Source organism: Canis aureus, chromosome 36 (assembly GCF_053574225.1).
Source record: "Canis aureus isolate CA01 chromosome 36, VMU_Caureus_v.1.0, whole genome shotgun sequence".
In the NCBI taxonomy this organism is placed as follows: Eukaryota; Metazoa; Chordata; class Mammalia; order Carnivora; family Canidae; genus Canis; species Canis aureus.
The window spans coordinates 14,984,940-15,004,544 of NC_135646.1; the positions used below are offsets into that span (position 1 = coordinate 14,984,940).

The window sequence follows — 19,605 nt, forward strand, 5'->3', positions numbered from 1 at the left end:
AACTTGATTAAAGAATGGGCAAAGGACTTGAATAGACATTTCCCCAAAGAAGATACGTAAAATGACCAACAAGCATGTAAAAAGATGCTCAACACCAATCTAATTATTAGCGAAATGCAAATCAAAGCCACGATGAGATACCACCCCACACCCTTTAGGATGGCTACTATATTTACAAAAATAAAACAAAACAAAAAACCATAAAGCCCAAACAGAAAACTCTGTGCACTACCCTCATGACATAAAATGGCCCAGCCACAATACTAAACACTAGAGTAATTCCTTAAAAAATAAAAAATAGAATTACTCGATGATCGAGCAATCCTCCTTTTGGGTATATATCCAAAGAACACAAAACAGGATACTGAAGAGAGATGTGCATGTCTATGTTCATAACAGCATTATTCACAACAGCAACCCAAGTATTCATCAATACAGGGATACATTTTAAAAATGTGGTCTATACATACATGGAATATTATCCAGCCTTAAAAAAGAAGGAAATCCCATCACTACAACATGGATGAATCTTGATGACATAATGCTAAGCAAAAACTAGTCACAGAAAGACAACTATATGATTCCACTTTATGAAGTATCTAAAGTAGTCAAACTCGTAAAAACAGAAAGTAGAATGGTGATTGTCTAGGATTTGCAGAAGGAGAAAATGAAGGAATTTGTTTTTAATAGAGTTCCAGTTTTGCAAGGTAAAAAACTTCTGGAGATCTTTTGCACAACAATATGAATATACTTAACACTACTGGACTATATACTTAAAAAATGGTTAAGATAAATTTTCTTACCACAATTAAAAACTAACTTAAAAGTAGAGTAAGAATAAAAAACATTCTTTACTAAGCTACAAAGTTTAAACTAGTAAACTCTTTTTTAGCTCCATGTGAAAAAGGACCATATATTCTTAGTCACTAGCTGAGAGACTGGCACAAGGTAGGTCCTTATTCCTGAGTTGAAAGTAAAAAGGTTCCAAGTCTTTAAAAGATGGAAAAAAGCACCAATTTACAATCATTCATCTACAATGGTGGCAGTACAGTACAGTACTTAGGAGCAATAACTTCATTCAGTGTCAGGTTCTTAGGTTAAATGGTTACCTCTTACCAATTATATGACCATAGGCAAATTACTTAACCTTACTTTCCTGGCTCTAAAACGGAGATAATATTACCTACCTCAAAAGTTTTATGAGGATTAAAGGAATTAATATATAAAAATTGCGTGAAATACTGGCTGGCACTGTGTAAATGCTATGTATGTGTTTGTTATAATCATTTCTAGATAACTTGAATGCCTCCATTGATGTCTTATCCCCATATAGCCTATTGATTTAGAAAAAAGGAGCAAGCTGACTTTTGGAATAAAAAAAGTTGCACCTGATGTTGTATTATCCATGACAGATAGGGACAATATATGATCCACTGCATCACTATACTATTGGTGAAAATTAGTTTGGAAGAAGTTAAAAATGGCCCAACATTCTAAAGCACAGTTAAGACAACAAACCAAGAAGTGCCATGAGGCCAAGAGTGATCTAAAGGATCACAGTGAGAATGATTCTGAGGTCAATCTGGATATTCTGTATGTGGTGAAGTCTAACAATATATAGAGCATGTAGGATATATGTACACACTAACAAATCTACTTTTACCCAGGGCTGAGTCATCTTGTTTTCCTTGCTTTCCCCTCCAGCATTTGAGAATTTACAGTCCACAAGTGCTCATACAAATGCTGTATCTACATGCTAGTTTCCAAAAGTTAAAACTAGTATGATCCCATAGGTTAGTATCTCCTAATTTTGCTCTAGCAAAATCAGTATACTACAGTATTGTTAAAGATTAGGTTTCTCAAAAGGTGGGGGGAAAAAAGGGCACACTAGGCTAAGAAAATTAATTTGTTTCTTCAACGTAGACCTTGGATCCTTTCAATATACTAAATATGAATTACGACTCTCTCCAAAGAAGAATTCTAACTTAGCAAGTCCCAAGCTGAATGTGACTATAGAATACTTTTTGGGGGAAACACCAAATAAATTTCAAATAACACACTGTCTTGCAAAATGATGCTCAAGTTCGGCACAGTTTAAATAAATTTGGATATAAACTTATGACAATATATAATAGCAAGAATTTTAAACTGAGGATCAGTCTTGGGTTCAGATCCTGGCTTTGCAACTAACCAGTTGTATAGCTTCTAACAGGTCCCATGCAAGAACTATTTCTTCATCTGTTTTTTAAATAAAGGTCTAATCAAGATGTCTCCACCTAGAACTGATCGGTTTGTAAAAGGAGTATGCAAAATCAGGGGATAAACCTGCCATATCATTCTAAAGCACTAATTTTGATTAATGGGTAAGAGGGGTGGCAGGCATTTTCATATTAAAAAAAGATTATATTTTGGAGTGGAATACAGAATACAAATGAACTTTAATTAAAAAATTTAAAGAAATCCTTAGCCTGGAAAATGATACTTAAAGCTTCTAAAAAATTTCTAGCTAAATATTAAAACAACAACAACAACAACAACAAAACACCAGGCAAATGAAAGGACTCTCCCAGTGGATTGGTCTGACAACATGGTGTGAAGATTAAATTGACCACTGATGTTTCTTCAGTACAGAAATAGGATTTTATGATTTTAAGCATTCATGCAAACAGATGGCTTATAAATTCTGAAATTGATGTGATAGGCATATTTTTAGAAAAAAGTTCTTTCACATAATGTGTCTCAACATCCTCCTCCATTCACTGAACTAATTCTTTGCTTCTATATGATACTTTTTTCTTTGGGACGAATGGGTGGCTCAGCGGTTAAGCATCTGCCTTTGGCTCAGGTCGTGATCCTGGAGTCCTGGGATTGAGTCCCACATCGGGCTCCCTACATGGAGCCTGCTTCTCCCTTTCCTCGTGTCTCTGCCTCTCTCTCTGTGTCTCTCATGAATAAATAAATAAAATCTATAAAAACAAAACAACCAAATTTTTTGTTTCATTGATTTTCCTCTATTGGTTTTCCTTTTCAATTTTATTGGTTTTAATTTGCTCTTCCTTTTCTAGTTTAAGATGGAAGTTAGGTTGGCAAACATTTTTGGTAAATATTTTTGGCTTTTCAGACCAAATGGGTTCTGTCACAATTACTGCTGTTGTAGCATGAAACTAGCCATGGGTAACACACATAATTGAATGAACATGGCTGTATCTCAATAAAACTTTATTTACAAAAATAGGCACTGAGGTACAGTTTGTTAAGCCCTGACACAAATGATTGATTTAAGACTTTCTTTTCTAACCTAAGTATTTAATAGTATATATTTTCCTCTAAGCACCAAATGAACTTCATCCCACAAATTTTTTTTTGTATTTTAATTTGCACTTAGTTCAAGATATTTGAGACTTCCTTTTTGACCTACAGACTTAGAAATGTTTGATACCTATTTAATTTCCACACAACTGGGGATTTCCCAGGATGCTTTATGGGCCAAGGACATATTTTGTATTATTTCTATCCTCTTAAATTAACAAGCCAAACAGGTATAGTTGGTTGATTATGTCACTCAGGTTGCCTATAGCTTTATTTTCTGTTATCACTGAGAAAAGAATGCTGAAATTTCAACTATTCAATTCTCTCTTTAAAGTTAAAGCTCTAATCCTTTCATCATTATATTATGTCCTTTTTTTTTTTTTTTTTTATCCCTGACAATGTTCTAGCTTCCTTTTGATTGGTATTTGCATGGTCTATTCTTTTCTACTCCCCTTTCCTTCTAACTTACCTATGCTTTACATTAGAAGTGAGATTCTTATAAGTAGCATATAATTAGGTCTTGGTTTTTTATTCTGTTTTGTCTTTTATATGAGTTAGACTAAGGTTAGCAAACTATGACCCATGAGTCAATCCACATAGCCTGTTTTTAATAATTTTTAAACTTCTAGCCAGACTAACCAAAAAAATGAGAGAAAAGACAAAAATTTTCAATATCAAGAATGAAATCCCCATTCAAAAGTCCTTTACACCCCCCAAAAAACCCACAGCCCCAGAAGTGTTTAGGTATAAATCTAACAAAATATGTGTAGGATCTATATGCTAAAAAATGGAAAATGCGTTGTATTCATAGAATGGAAGGCTCAGTATTGTTAAGATATTAATTCTCCAAAGGTTGACTTATAAACTCAACATAATCCTAATCACAATCCCAGAAAACTTTCTTATAGACATCAACAAGCCAATTCTAAAATTGATATGAAAATGCAAAGGAACCAGAACAGCCAAAACAATTCTATAAAAGAGCAAAGTCAGAGGACTCACACTGACAAATTCAAAACTTATTATGAAGCTATAGTAATTAAAACAACGGGACGCCTGAGTGGCTCAGCAGGTGAGCTCTTGCCTTCAGCTCCAGTTGTTATTCCAGTCCTGCGACTGAGTCCCACATTGGGTTCCCTGCATGGAGCCTGATTCTCCCTCTACCTGTGTCTCTGCCTCTCTCTCTGTGTCTCTCATGAATAAATAAATAAAATCTTAAAAAAAAAAAAAAAAAAAAGACATCAAGGTGTTGGCTAAAGGAGAAACACAAAGACCAATGAAACAAGCTAGCCAGAAACAGACCCACACAAATATGGTCAAATGGTTTTTGCCAAAAGTGCAATGGCAATTCAATAAAGGATAATCTTTTTAACAAATGTGCTGGAACAAATGAATGTCCATACACAAAAAATGAACCATGACACACCTCACACTTTATATGAAAGTTAATTCAAAAGGGGTCATAAATCTAAATGCAGAACATAAGATCAACTGGAACTCATACATTGCTGGTAGGAATGCCAAATAATACAGCCACTTTGGGAAACAATTTGGCAGTTTCTTACAAAGTTAAATAAATTGTAATGTAAATCACTTACCATTTTATCTGGCCAGCTCACTCCTAGATACCTACTCAAGTGAACTGAAAGTTCATATTAACACCTGTGAATGTTTATAGTAATTTCATTCATAGTCCTCTAAAACTGGAACTGTGATGAACATCAAGGTAAACGGACACACCAACCACAGGATATGTGTACAATGGAATACCAGGGATAAAAACAACTACTGATCCACGTAACACTATCAATAAATCTTGAATGCATTTTGCTCAGGGAAAGAAGCCAGATCCTAAAGGCTACATATATTGTAGGATTACAGTTATATGAGATTCTGGAAAAGGGGGCAACGGTAGACTACCCACGGGGTATCATAGGGATTCATTCTAGGGTGGTGTAACTTCTATAAGGCACTGTGCAGGTAGAAGCATGGCACCATACATCTGTTAAAACCAACAGAACTAAACAGCATAAAAAGTAAACTGCATGCAATCCCAGAACTGAATGAAGGGGGTGACGAATCTAACCATACTACAATCTGATATAACCTTACTGAATAGAGTGGGGAAAAAAAGGAACAGACCTAACTAAACAGCTTTGAAAACCGTGCTTTCACTGGTACTTCAAAGGTAAAAACAAAAATAACTATACATAAATACTGTATTTGGTAAATTTGTTTCTCATAGGTATACGAGTTATCAATTCTCTATTTTAAAAGTATACCAAAATTAAACAAATATGTAAAAAAAAAAAAAAAAACTATATTGGGGACACTTGGGTGGCTCAGTGGTTGAGCGTCTGCCTTTGGCTCAAGTCGTGATCCCAGGGTCCCGGAATTGGATCACGCATCAGGTTCCCAGCAAAAGCCTGTTTCTCCCTCTGCCTAGGTCTCTGCCTCTCTGTCTCTCATGAATAAATACAGAAAATCTTTAAAAACTTAAAAAAATAAACAAACTATACTTAATGGTAAGCCAAGTTTCTGGTCAGAGAGGCTACTATGAATTCATATTTATTTTAGCAGTATACAGATACAGTAATTTAGATGTGTGCATACATAGGTTAGTTAGTACACCATGTTTTGAGAGGGCCCAGAAGTGTGAAACCTGGTAGCAAAGAGCAAACCTGATGCCCAGTTCTTGATTTCTCAATATCATTTTCTAGTAAAAGGAACTAGGATTTAAGAAGAAATGGTTGAGTCCAAGACTAAGGCAGGGAACACACAAATGAGAAACTGAACCTGGACAATCTTGTAGTGTCAGAAAGTTAAGGATGTGCTTAAAAAAGGGGGACATGTCAAAAGGATAAAAGGAAACCAACTTGTAAGAGCTCCCAATGGCCAAAGCTGGAATAATCTGAAGAACATAGTAAAATAAACAATATTAAATATTTACCCATATATATATTATTACAATATGACAAGACAGACATACTATTCTGTGGTATTCTTCCCCAAAATCTATTACTTCAGCCTAACTATAAGAAAGCATTACATAAGCCCAAATTGAGAGATATTCTAAAAGAAACCTGAACACTACTCTTCAAAAGTGACAAAGCTATGAAAGTTAAAAAAAAAAAAAAAGAGAGAGAGAGAGAGAGAAAGTGTCACAGATTGTAGACAAGGAGACATTGTGACTAAATGCAATGTGGTATCCTGGACTGGATTCTGAAAGAGAAAAGGAATATAAGTAGAATAACTGAGGAAATCCGGATAAAATGTATAGTCTAATAGTATCGTTATCATAGTATACAACACTATGTTAATTATCATACACAGTATGTGACAGTATGTTAATTTCTTAGTTTTGATAAATGTAGCCTGGTTATGTAATATGCTAAATCACAGGAAGCTGGATAAAGAGTATGTGGAACTCTGTACTACTTTTACAACTCTTCTGTGGGGATCCCTGGGTGGCTCAGAGGTTTAGCGCCTGCCTTTGGCCCAGGGCGCGATCCTGGAGTCCCGGGATCGAGTCCCACATCGGGCTCCCGGCATGGGGCCTGCTTCTCCCTCCTCCTGTGTCTCTGCCTCTCTCTCTCTCTATGTCTATCATAAATAAATAAATAAATCTTAAAAAAAAAAAACAAAAAACAAAAAACAACTCTTCTGTAACATAAAATTACTTAAAATAAAAAATTAAGAACTAAGGGTTGTTGGAAGGACGGTGGGGGGGTGGAGTAATTGGAGAGGATAGGCATTAAGGAGGGCATGTGGCATTAAGGAGGGCATGTGATGAGCACTGGGGGTTATATGCAATTGATGAATCACTAAACTCTATACCTCTGAAAGCAATACTACATTATAAGTTAATTAATTGAATTCATGTAAAAAAATAAATGTAGAAACAAAAAAATAAACCACTATACATTAAAATGTATGCTTTATTTTTACACATCTATATTAGGGAAAAAAAATATACTCCAGAATTTAACATTTTGGGTGGCACAATTAGTGGTGATTTAATTTTTAGCTTATGTTTTCTAATGTGCTTATATATTATACATAGTCTTTGGTAACCTTTTTCCAACCATGAGTATAGATTCTTTTTTTTTTTATGAGTATACATTCCTATCTCAAAAAAAAATACCATCTATCTTCATTCTTAATTGTTGTTTATATGCAGTTGAATGGATACAATGTATACAACTGAATATACACATTATTTTTAAAAAAGATTTTATTATTTATTCATGAGAGACGAGAGAGAGAGAGAGAGAGGCAGAGAGACACAGGCAAAGGGAGAAGCAGGCTCCATGCAGAAGCCCGATATGGGACTCGATCCCAGGAATCCAGGATCACGCACTGGGCTGAATCGAAGGCAGGAGCCAAACCTCTGAGCCACCCAGAGATCCCTTGAATATACATTAATTTCATAGCAGAGCCTTTTTGTTTGGAATTAAAAATTTTTTTTTACTTCATTTCTAATTAATTGAAAATAAATCTGCTTATTTATATCTCTTTAACTCATTAGTGTTCTGACTTTAGTTAAATGATTTTAGTTTATTTTGCTACTTTATCTTTTTCTTGGCTGTTAAACAGAGGCTTTATTATATTTTCATGCAAATGCACCTAACCTTTATGTTTATTACTTTTGCCTTTAGGAAATCTATTAAAATCCTCCTGTATTCTAAAATTTTAAGACAAGGATAGCGGATTACTTTCATTAATTTTTTATTCCTCCTTTTCCCTCAGGGGAAGAGCACACATTCCCACTCCACTGACACTGGGGCTTGATCTTGCCTGTACTTTGGCCACTGGTATAGAAGTGGATGGACACAATGTTTACCACCATCAATCAGAGAGGACTTAAAAAGCACTGCCTTTTTCCCTTTGCTACAATGACATGCTTCAAAAAAGGTGCTGCTTCTTTAGCTTGGAGCATGTGGAAGAGAGGCACAACAGCTATCTTGCAGCTGTTAAATGTAATGTGAAGAAGAAATTTTGTTGTTCTAAGACACTGAGATTTTGGAGTTTTTGTCGATACTGCAGCAACAAGAACTAATAACCATCTACACTTTCTTCTAGACTGCTTATCACTTTTCATTTCTGAGTAAATGGTAATTTGGACAGTGTAGAATTGGGGGTAACTCTTTTCATCAAAGTTCAATTTAAGATAGGCTGTGTTTGAGGTACATATAAGGGACATTCATCCTAGGGAGTATGTTTAGGAAGACAGCACTCCCCCAACTTTTCCACTGAAGTACCCCTAATAGCAGAGAAAAGTAAAATGGGGATTCTGGAGACACAGCCCAAAGCAATCACGGCTGGTGTGAATTTCTTTTAAATATCTTACCTTAAAAATATTTATTTCTAATTTTTGAGCAAGACAAACATTCAAGGAAAGCATTCCATGTTTACCTCTTGGGGTTACATTATCTCCAGCACATTCTCATGTGCTCTGGTTTAAGAAGCACAGCAGGAGAGAGCTGCATACTAGAACCTCAGAATTAGCATGTCCACAAGGCTCTCTGGCACCAAACACAGGCTCAAATCCCAGGTCTACCACTTAAAAAATTAAAAAAAAAATTTATTTTTAAGCAATCTCCACAATGTGGGACTCGAACTCAACCCCAAGATCAAGAATCACATGCTCTACTGATTGCCCCTTAATAAATAGTATCTCAGGGAAAATGGTCAAAGCCAGAATACAGAACCAGAAGATCTTAGCATATATACTCAATGCCTGAAATACACGGATATGAATGAATGCTCCAAGGGAACACTACAAATGTAGTCAGAAAATTAGATGAATAAATCAAAGAAGAGTTCAGGAGAATGAGTAAAGTGTCAAATATTCCACAGAAGTAAAATGAAATTAAAAGAGTGTACCAGATTGCCAAGTGGGAGGGAATCTGTATCTTTTAAAGACATAAGAATGCTATTGTTGATCACAGAAACCAGATTTTAATGAATGGAAGTTGGAAAAGTAGAAGCAACAGTGATGTGGGAATAATGGGAACTATAGCAGAGTCAGTGAGAAGTTTCCTTATAATGAAACTAAATCCAAACAAAAGTATTTTATTAGAGAATCTATGATAAATCAGGTAGCTCCCCTGAAGATCTCAGGCCAGGAAAGGCTGTTAGGAACTGTAGCTATGTGCACTCTGTCCCTAACTTGGTGTGTATGTGCAAGGTGAGGAGGGGGGCAGGGAGAGAGGAGGAGTACGTAAACTAAAGAAAAAAGGAAATTTGGTCTGCTAGTCAAATGAATAAATGTCCATAAATGGGCAGCTCTCTGATCCATACAACAGAGCAGACAAGAGGCTATAGTGCTGCCTCCTCACCCACCCATTAATGACAACCTCTTAGTCTTTTCTGTATTAGGGGAAACATTTCTGGGGCGCCTGGGTAGCTTGGTTGGTTGAGCGACCATCTTGGTTTTGGCTCAGGTCTGAGCCCCAAATTGGGCTCCATACTCAGCTGGGAGTCTGCTTAAAGATTCTCTCCCTCTGCTTCTCCCCCCACACTCACTCGTACTCTCTCTGAAATGGATAGATAAATCTTTAAAAAAAAAGGAAGGGGGGGGGGTAGGGGGATGTTTCTGTCCCACAGAGCCCACTACATAGACCCAACATAAAGTCCTTCTGCTGTTTTTATAATCAAGAAGGTTTTTTTCTGTCTGATTGCTCTGCTGTGTCTTGCTTAGAACCGATTTCTTCAGTAAGTGTTATTGTCTTAAGTTCTAAAACCTAGCCTTCACTTAAGACTTCTTTAATAAGGGATGCCTGGGTGGCTCAGTGGTTGAGCGCTTGCCTTTGGCCTGGGGCATGATCCTGGGGTCCCAGGAACAAGTCCTGTGTTGGGCTCCCTGCATGGAGCCTGCTTCTCCCTCTGCCTGTGTCTCTGCCTCTCTCTCTCTCTCTCTCTCTGTGTCTTAGTAATAGAAAAAAAAATCTTAAAAAAAAATAAATAAAATAAAGTCATAGCAAAAAAGGTAGATCCAGGCCTTGAATCCAGACTGTCTAAATTCTATCCCCATATTTCTTTATCATAGTGTTTGAAAATTCTTGGGATGAATAGCAGAGGAATATTTCCAACAATTTCAAATTTTATCATTATATACCTTTATTTTCATTTTCTATGATTTGTCTTTAGTCATTTCTATATGAAATCCTAAGCTAAATATTTTAAGTCCTAAACTAAATCAAACATTTTACTATATTTTGGGGGGAGGAAGGGCAGAGGCAAAGTAAGAGAGAGAGAAAATCTTAAGCAAGCTCCACACCCAGTGAGGAGCCCGACATGGGGCTTGATCTCAAAACCCTTAGATCAAAAAAAAAAAAAAAAAAAAAAAAAGGGATCCCTGGGTGGCGCAGCGGTTTGGTGCCCGCCTTTGGCCCAGGGCGCGATCCTGGAGACCCGGGATCGAATCCCACCTCGGGCTCCCAGTGCATGGAGCCTGCTTCTCCCTCTGCCTGTGTCTCTGCCTCTCTCTCTCTCTCTGTGTGTGACTATCGTAGATTAAAAAAAAAAAAAAAAAAGAAAAAAAGAAAAAGATTAAAAAAAAAAAAAAACAAAAAACCCCACAAAACTCTTAGATCATGACCTGAGCCAAGATCAACAGTCAGATACATAATCAGCTCAGCCACCCAGGTTACTTACTGTTTTTTTGGATGACAAAACCATTTACAGCTATGAATTTACTTTATTGAGAGTCACTCTGCCCACATTTTATAGATTTTGATGAGGGGCATTTTCATTGTTGAAGACTATTTTAAGATTTTGCCTAAGAATAAGCTATCTTACATTTAATATATTTCTGAAAAATCTTTAGTTAGGTGTTAAATTGTTAATTTTGAGTAAATATGGAATTCATTAAAACATGGACTGGCCATCATACATTTACTTTATTATAAATAAATTTAATATAAATGAAACATTTAATTTTACACTACATACTTGAAACTCTTGATCTTCTTGAACAATACTACTCATGTAAAGAAACAGTATTTAAATAACTTAGCTTGTTGGTTAGAGCACAGTGAAAATACAGCAAGAGTTGTGAATTAAATCTTTCAGAGAAATTATACAAAAGAAAACTATGATTAAAGACTGACCCATAATCCTAATAGCCATTTTGTAAGTGTCACTTACTAAATAAAGACGTTTCAGCAAGATTCATTAATTCTACCTGAAGAGAATTCAATGCACAGATCCTATTACCAGCAGATATAAGAGACACATGTCCGGCAGAATCTGAAGATGACCTGACCTACCACGATCTCAGGAAATGTAATGTACGTACCGGTTTTTCATTAGGCGAACCTCTCTCTTTCGTGCTGCTTCTTCAGCAGGCTGTGTAGGAAGTGCTGGGGAGGATGCCATAACAACTCCAGGGGCAATGGTGCTAGTGGGTGCTGTGCGAATCTGGTACGTCTGTACATCTCCGGAGGCAGCTGAAAAGAACAACAGTGAACATGGCATGGTGTAAGACACTGAAGCACTAGGACTTAGGAAAAACACAGGTGTCAATCATCAATCTAAACATACATTTTGGATTGAAAGGGGAAAAAAGGAATATGATTCTAACTAAAACACTGAAAGAATCAGCACTCTTTGGGTCATTAGTGAAATAATTTCCAGTTTAATATATTTATTAGTATAGACACTTAGATGAAAGAGGCCTTAACCTAGGTCTGCTGGGTTTTGTATTTATCTTTCATTTCAATGAAGTTCTATTCTGTTGTTAACATGCTTACCAACCTTAAGTCTAAAAGGTTAATAAGTAGGGCACAGCCTGGATGATCTTCCTAGAGAGAGTATACTCCTCAATGTCTTCCTTTGATATTGGTAAATTCTTATTAAAAAATTTCAAGTAGACTCTTGCCACGACATAAAAACGACCATGATTTTTCATAATAGCAAAATGAGAGAGAAAATAAAGCATTATGGTCAACTATTATAAATTTCTAATTGAAACAAAACTGAAAGTATGAAAAAGTGTTATCACTTGATGCCAATTATATTACTTGTTTTAATGTAAATGCTAATGGCTAAATAAACTGAAGTTTATTTTTCTAACTAAATGCTGTAAAGAAACAAAATCATTATTTGTCAGATTGCTTCTATAAAGAATTTAGTAATATGCCCTCCTAAGAATAAAGAACCTAACATTATCTGAGAGAATTTGAAGGTCTTTATTCTTTATAAAATTATCCACATTTGTTATTAATATCAATTAAAATGTGTAGTTTGAATGGAAAAGATTTATATACTAAACATGTTACCATCTTCAAACTGACGTTCAGAATTCAAATTCACTGACATCCTGCTTTACAATTTTTGAGTACCTGCATGTAAAGTGAAAAGGTGTTTTACTCCCATTAATAAGCAAAATATTATCTTCTTCAAATATTATTTGTTTATAACAGAATATGTTCTGTAAATACATTAGGGACTTTTATATAAATGATGAGTCTCTAGTTGGTGTCTTAGGATTATTCAAAAATTATCATTTATGGTGAAGAGGTACAATGGTCATATTTAACAGAGGCAAAATATATTAATAAAAATATTTTTAGATGCAGATTTTAAAATTATTTCCTCAGTATGCAAATTTCAATCTGGCATAAAACATATTCTTAAAATATTCAAATAGATTCAAAGAAAAATGGTCAACTCCTATCCATAAAGATTCCTAAAGCAAGAAAATTAAATAAAAAAATAAAACTGAAAAAAAGCTATTTCTATAGTTCATCAAGAATTTAACTACTTTTTCTCTGCAGACCAGTAGACTTGCATATTGCTACAAGATTCTTCAGAACATATTGTTTTCACTTGAAATAAAAAATGATGATCTTAGGAATGAGGATGTAAATTTCTCTTGAGTAAAAAGCAGAGAAATAGAATTTTAAACCTTCAAAGATTCTTTTTCTTTCTTTCTTTTTTTTTTTAAAGTTAGCTTGACACCCACCAATGTGGTGCTTGAACTCACAACCCTGAGATTAAGAGTTACATGCTCTGCCAGCCAGGCACCCAGAACCTCCAAAGATTCTCATCAGTGATTTAGTATAACTCTTTGACACATAAAAAGAAATAAATTAAAAAAAAAAAAACAAAAACAAAAACAACGAGGCCCAGTGAGGTGTGTCTTACTCAAGATCAGACAGCAAATCTATGTAGTTAGATCCAGAATCTAGCTTTCCTAAAGTTCTGATTTCACCATCTTGCCCTGTAACCTACCCTGTTTCTATTCCCAAATGCTAAGAGTGTTAAGGATGCTATATTTTTAAAACTGAAAACAGTTGTTTTTATGCCATGACATTTGGGTCCAACTGGAATAATGGAAGAGTTCATGGAGAACATTATCTATAATGAAAAAAGTAACTATATTTTCATAGTGTTTTGCAGTACCATACTTACTTTTTCTGAGTTTATAAAATTTTAACCTTTCAAAGAATTTACCATACCTGTGAATTCTGAATTCTCTTACCTTGAACAACGACTTGGTTGCTGGGCACTAAGATCTGCTGTCCATCAGTGGTCTGTGCATACTGTAGAATGGTAGTACCCGGCTGAGTGGCAGCTGCATTGGTCATGGTTAATGTTTGCAGGCCCTGTACCCCATCGGTACCATTGTTAGCCAGTTGTATTGCTCCTCCCTGGGTAATGGCAACTAAAACCCAATGGATTTTATTGTTATCAGTTTAATTTATACCACATAAGACTTTTACAACACACTAAATTCAAAGTAGAATAATGTCTAAGACATAATCTAAGGGAAATTATTATAGCAAATAACACTGCCAAGAAAGATTTGGTATACTTAAGTAACTTTCTGCCCCGGAAACCCACATCCAATTGCTATAATACAAATGCACTCTGAACCATATTCTAATTTATAATACTACATTAACAATTTTAAAAAAATAAATGAGAAGATGTTAAATTCTTTTCAAAGTTGTTTGGTTTAGAAGAGGTATCACTTTGTAATCCGTACTTCCTTTATTCTAGCCTTAATTATGCAGTATTTTAAGTGTTTAATATTTGCTGCTCAACTAGCAAATTTTTTAAAAAGATTTTACTTATTTATTCATGACAGACAGACAGAGATAGAGGCAGAGACACAAGCAGAGGGAGAGGGAGAGGGAGAGGAGGAGGTTCCATGCAGGAAGCCTAACATGGGACTCAATCCCGGGTCTCCAGGATCACACCCCGGGGTGAAGTCGACACCAAACCGCTGGGCCACCAGGACTGCCCACAAATAAATTTCTTAAAGTTAGGAAATGTGATTTTTTTTCTTCTCTACTTTTATATACTTAGCACAGAAATAGGCAGTAACATGCACCCAATAATTGGTTGTTTTAATGAATAATTAATAAAAAGTTTAGTAGTACATTCTATTCTATAATTCAGCTAGCAATGCATAAATTTTAAGTTACATATCCATGCATTTTCAAACAGAATCCCTTGATATTCACTAATTAAACACAATGTCATTCATCTGTTACAAAGTAATCAACTTTGGCTCACACTAAGAGATTTCACTGTATTAAAAAAAATGAATTCACCGCTATGCTATAGTACGTAGAAAAAGTTAATAGAAAGAAGTAGGTTATTATTTTATTTGAACAAAGTAATCCTTCAGATACTAACATCAAGATAGGTGGTTAGATCCTCTCTACACATTCTCCTTTGTAAAGTTTTCCAAAAAGAGGACTAAAGATCACAATACATCTAAAATTGCATAATGAATTTGAACTGAGTAAGTCAACAAACATGTTTCATTTACACGTTACTTTTTATCTTTTTGTCTATTAGAAGGGAGTTATTGGGGATCAACTGTCAGCCAGATCGAGGTAGCGAATATCCCAAGTCATCTACATAAGGAAAACTGATTATCTACTGTTCAATCAAGAAATAACAGTAAATAGCTATCATTTGATTTAGCAAATGATAAATGGTACCTATGGGAATTAAAATACTGGCATAATAAAATCTCAGACAATTAAAAAAAGGAACATATAAGAACTATTCTGAGTTTAATATTGCAGATAACTTGAAGGAATCAGAAGATTAACAGATTCATACCACATGCTCTCATATAGAGCTAATAAGCAAATTCCACTATATTTAATATACACAGCTTTCCTCTTGACTAAATACCAATGAACTCAAGGTGGGAGAAAAGAAGTAGGAAACTAGGTATCAGGAGATCTGGGTTCTAGTCCAGATTCCATCACTAAACTGTTATTTGAATCTGTTATCTCTCCTATAAAAATAAAAATATCTGGTTCTAACCACTAAGTACAACTATAAAAATCAAATGAGATCATGTATATGAAAGTACTCTGAAAACAGAAGTCTGATGCTATCAGATGTGTTTTTCTCTATAATATTTATTTATTTTATTTATTTATTTATTTATTTATTTATATTTATTTATTTATTTTTTAAAATTTATTTATGATAGTCACACACAGAGAGAGAGAGAGAGAGAGAGAGAGAGAGAGGCATAGACATAGGCAGAGGGAGAAGCAGGCTCCATGCACCAGGAGCCCGATGTGGGATTCGATCCCGGGTCTCCAGGATTGCGCCCTGGGCCAAAGGCAGGTGCCAAACCGCTGCACCACCCAGGGATCCCATTATTTATTTATATACTTGATTATTCCAGAAGGATCTGAGATGGCTTTCAATAAAACTAAATTCATTAAAACAAGAAGCAGCTAGGAGTCAAGTATCTGTTATGTCTCTACTACAGAGATTCTACCAAAAAATCTAGAGGAAGAAAAGAATACAATTAAACAGAAATTTAGCTGAGATCCTGAGTAGCCAAAAAAGAGGAAAACACCACGGGTTACAGTTATATTTAGTGAAACAAAATATTCAAGTTAAAAATGATAGACATATGTGCTTCTACCTTAGAACAGAATTTCTCAAACACGACTTTACCAGGAATAGTGAACTAAGATATGGATAAAATTACTAACAGCATTTAAAATTAAAAAAAAAAAAAACAAAAACCCAATTTATGGAAGAAATACAAACTGGTACACACACTGGGAAGGGAAAATGGGCAGGATGTGCTTTGATTCACAATTTCACTCTTTGGAGGTTATTCCACTGAGACCCCACTACATATATAAGAATGTTCAAAAAAAAAAAAAAAAAAAAAAAAGAATGTTCATGTCACATGTTTGAACAGTAGAAATGTCTTAAATGTTCATCAGTATGTGTGGGGGAGGGAATACTGAAAGGGAGAGAGAATATTTAAATAAAAGTTATATTTCTATAGTGAAACACAATGTAGCTGTTAAATAACATATATAACTATGTATATACATTTTTCTATGGTATATAAATAGTGTAGACTCACTTGTATCAAAACACATAGCAACATTTTTATGTATAAATAGAATGAAAAACAACTGATAGATATATACCAAACTCTTACTCCTGGGGAGAGATGAAAAGGATTGTAAGTTACGCAATATATAATGTTGTGTATGTTTAAGTAGTCATTATACGGATTCTTCACAACAATCAAGAACATACTAAATCAATTCCTTCAAGACTCTATGAGTATATAAGGGATGAAGATAATATAATAAAGCTTAAAAAATCTGCAAGTATTAATCTTTAAAACTAGCAATTTTCAGTTGCTTGAAGAGAGTGGTGTGCCAAACTAAACCTCTACATTTCTTAATTTCACTCCCGTATTTGAGAGCATGCTTTCTCGTGCAAGTGAGAATCCCTGCAATAACTGAATCACTGTCACTAACAGGAGTATGCTGTATCCCTTAGATTTCCGTTGAGGCAAGGGAAACAAAGTTCATATATCAATGTCTTAGCACACACACATCTGGAATAACTCAAATTATTCAGGTATAAGGCTAAAAATATGCACATCTAAGTCTATAGATAGTAGCTGTTTATCTCTGTCAATGAAGAACTCAAGAAGGAAAAGGGGACTGAACTCCAATAAGCACAGAACGGACAAGAAGCTTAGTCAAAAATGCCATCCTTCTGCTCACTTTTAAAGGTCTCAGCTTTGGGAGAGCTAAAAAGTCTGCTACTTGGGAATTTGTTTTTAATACAGTTAGAATGCCAATTAATTATGAAAAGCAAAAAAAAAAAATTATGAAAAGCAAGTTAGAGCTGTACTGTGAAAACTATTAACTTGGAAGTCAAACTCTTACATACCTTCCTGACACAGACCACTCCAGGGTATTAGAAAATTAATCCAACAAGAGAGTGTCAATGTGTACATTTCATTTGTAATAAGGAGGAAAGAGGGGAAAAACTACATAATGGGAAGTACTGGATTTAATGAACAAATCAAAATGAAGAAATCTATGTATGAGGCACTTTGGCAGCAAAAGGTATTGAGAAAAGATAAAAAAGCATACCATTCACATAAAGCTTCTGATTAAGCAAAAGCAGAACTGGAAGGACTTTATGACAGATTTGGGTGAAAGATAAGAGAGAATTAAGCGTCACTCAGAGACATGACAGAAATGGAAACTCTGGTAACTTTGCATAAGAAATCTTTGCTTTCTGTGAGCCAATTTCAGCAGTCCTTATGTTTACGTTACTAGAATTTACATTACCCTTTACACTAAAAATAGTAATTGAACATGCTGGTAGACTGCAACCAAACCTTTCAACTCCTATCACAAAACATTAAATATGATTTTAAAATGCTATTTTGGAAGGGAAGCTCAATTAATAAAACAAATGAATAGTGAGATTTTTTGTCCTTAAATATCATCAAAGAATGGTATCTTATCTGAAAAAGTATGTCCTCTATTAACATCATATATTATACAAGGACTAAAATCTAGAGTTTCAAGCAGTGGTCCAAGAAACTTCTAAGACTCTCCTGGCATGTGCACAAAACAAAAGACCACCTGAAGGGCTAACACACCTGAGTAATCCTAACAAAATCCTGAAGAAAAAGAAATACTTCTGTTATACAACTCGCATGATGAACAGTAAAGGAAATAGAATACTAGCATCCAAGACTGAGAAAAGGGTTGGCAGGTGTAGGATTCCTTTACAGTGAGTAAGTGTCTGTGTCTCCCTTTCCAAAGCAGAAGCATGTTTTACTCACTGTACTGCCCGCTGCTAGTTTGGTAAATCGGGGTTGGCACCGTGACAGTGGTAATGGCAGGTGCCGACGTCTCCTCTTCAGACTTCTCTTCTTCGATCCTTGGCACTCCAGGTGCATCTGAAGATAAGTCATTCAAAATTTTTCTAGAAAAACAGAAAACTATATTGACTAAAATAAAAATAATACTTATTGGCTAAATACATATAATAGGAAAAGAAAATGGGCAGAAAGTAGCTAGTGCTTACTTAGGCAGGACACAGTTTATATATGTACTTATTAAGAGAGAGAGAGTGGGCTGGAGAAGGAGCAAAGGGAGAAGGTGGAGCAGACTTGGTGCAGAGCCACATGTGGGGCTCCATCTCCTGAGATCATGGGCTTAACTGACTGAGTCCCCCAGGTGCCTGATGACAGCAGTTTAAAATGTAAGAACAAGAATAAACCATACATGGATGAAGGCTCTGATGTCAAAATGAAATCATATGAGGACTAGAAAAATAAGAGATTAATTTCTCTTCAATCTGAAAGTAACAGAAGGCGATGACTGGAAATCTAGGTGTAAGTAGAGATTAATAACACGAACTACAGAAAAAAATCCTTTTGCAGGGCAAAGAACACCAAAAAAAGTTAAGAGATGTTCAACAGTACTAGGAGAAAAAAAATATTTTAAATTATATATATTGTTTACATATATTATATATAATTGGCCAATATCCTCAATACATAAAGAACTCTTAAAAATTTAGGCAAAAAAAAAAAAAAAAAAAAAGCCAAAAACCTGATTTTAAACTTCTCAACTCTCAGATTGGCATAAAGTAAAACAAGTTTAACAATATATTCTGTTACCAAAGTTGTGAGAAAACACTCTCACTGTTGTAAGTATAAAATGGGCACAATCCTTACAGAATGAATTTGGTGACATGTAACAAAACCATATGTTTACATGGTAATCTTATTTCCAGTAATTTACCCTTAAGATGTATATGTATGCTATATGTAGATGTATGCTATCATACAAAAATACATATATATAAGGTTATTCATGGTAGCATCTGCAACTGCAAAATACTCAAAATAATCTATACGCCTCTACATAGGAGAATGGCTGAATAAACTATAGTTCATCCAGATATGGGTACAGCATGGTACCTTATGTATAAGAAAGTGAAATAATATATATATTATTATAA

General features: G+C 34.9%; 2 protein-coding genes across 10 annotated transcripts in view; one reads left to right on the forward strand and one right to left on the reverse strand.

The window, feature by feature from the left end:
- Positions 1-19,605, forward strand: part of METTL21A (methyltransferase 21A, HSPA lysine) — a 68,818-nt gene that overhangs the window by 27,471 nt on the left and 21,742 nt on the right. The window contains exon 4 of one of the 5 annotated variants that reach the window (XM_077884988.1): positions 8,059-13,977. The exons of the other annotated variants lie outside the window; for them this stretch is intronic. Coding sequence (XP_077741114.1) covers positions 8,059-8,087 — 29 coding nt within the window. The 3' untranslated portion in view covers positions 8,088-13,977. Of the gene's footprint in view, positions 1-8,058; positions 13,978-19,605 lie in introns of those variants that run through there. 5 annotated transcript variants of the gene reach the window in all.
- The window catches only part of CREB1 (cAMP responsive element binding protein 1), a 62,385-nt gene that overhangs the window by 7,077 nt on the left and 35,703 nt on the right, over positions 1-19,605 (reverse strand). For 4 of the 5 annotated variants that reach the window (XR_013372877.1, XM_077884977.1, XM_077884976.1 and 1 more), the window contains 3 exons: positions 18,419-18,561; positions 13,799-13,981; positions 11,612-11,762 (listed from right to left, as the gene is read on the reverse strand). Coding sequence is in view for 4 of the 5 variants with exons in the window: in XM_077884977.1 (XP_077741103.1) it covers positions 11,612-11,762; positions 13,799-13,981; positions 18,419-18,561 (477 nt within the window). In the remaining variant the exon portion in view is untranslated. Of the gene's footprint in view, positions 1-11,611; positions 11,763-12,593; positions 12,657-13,798; positions 13,982-18,418; positions 18,562-19,605 lie in introns of those variants that run through there. The other variant, XM_077884979.1, reaches the window with a different exon arrangement.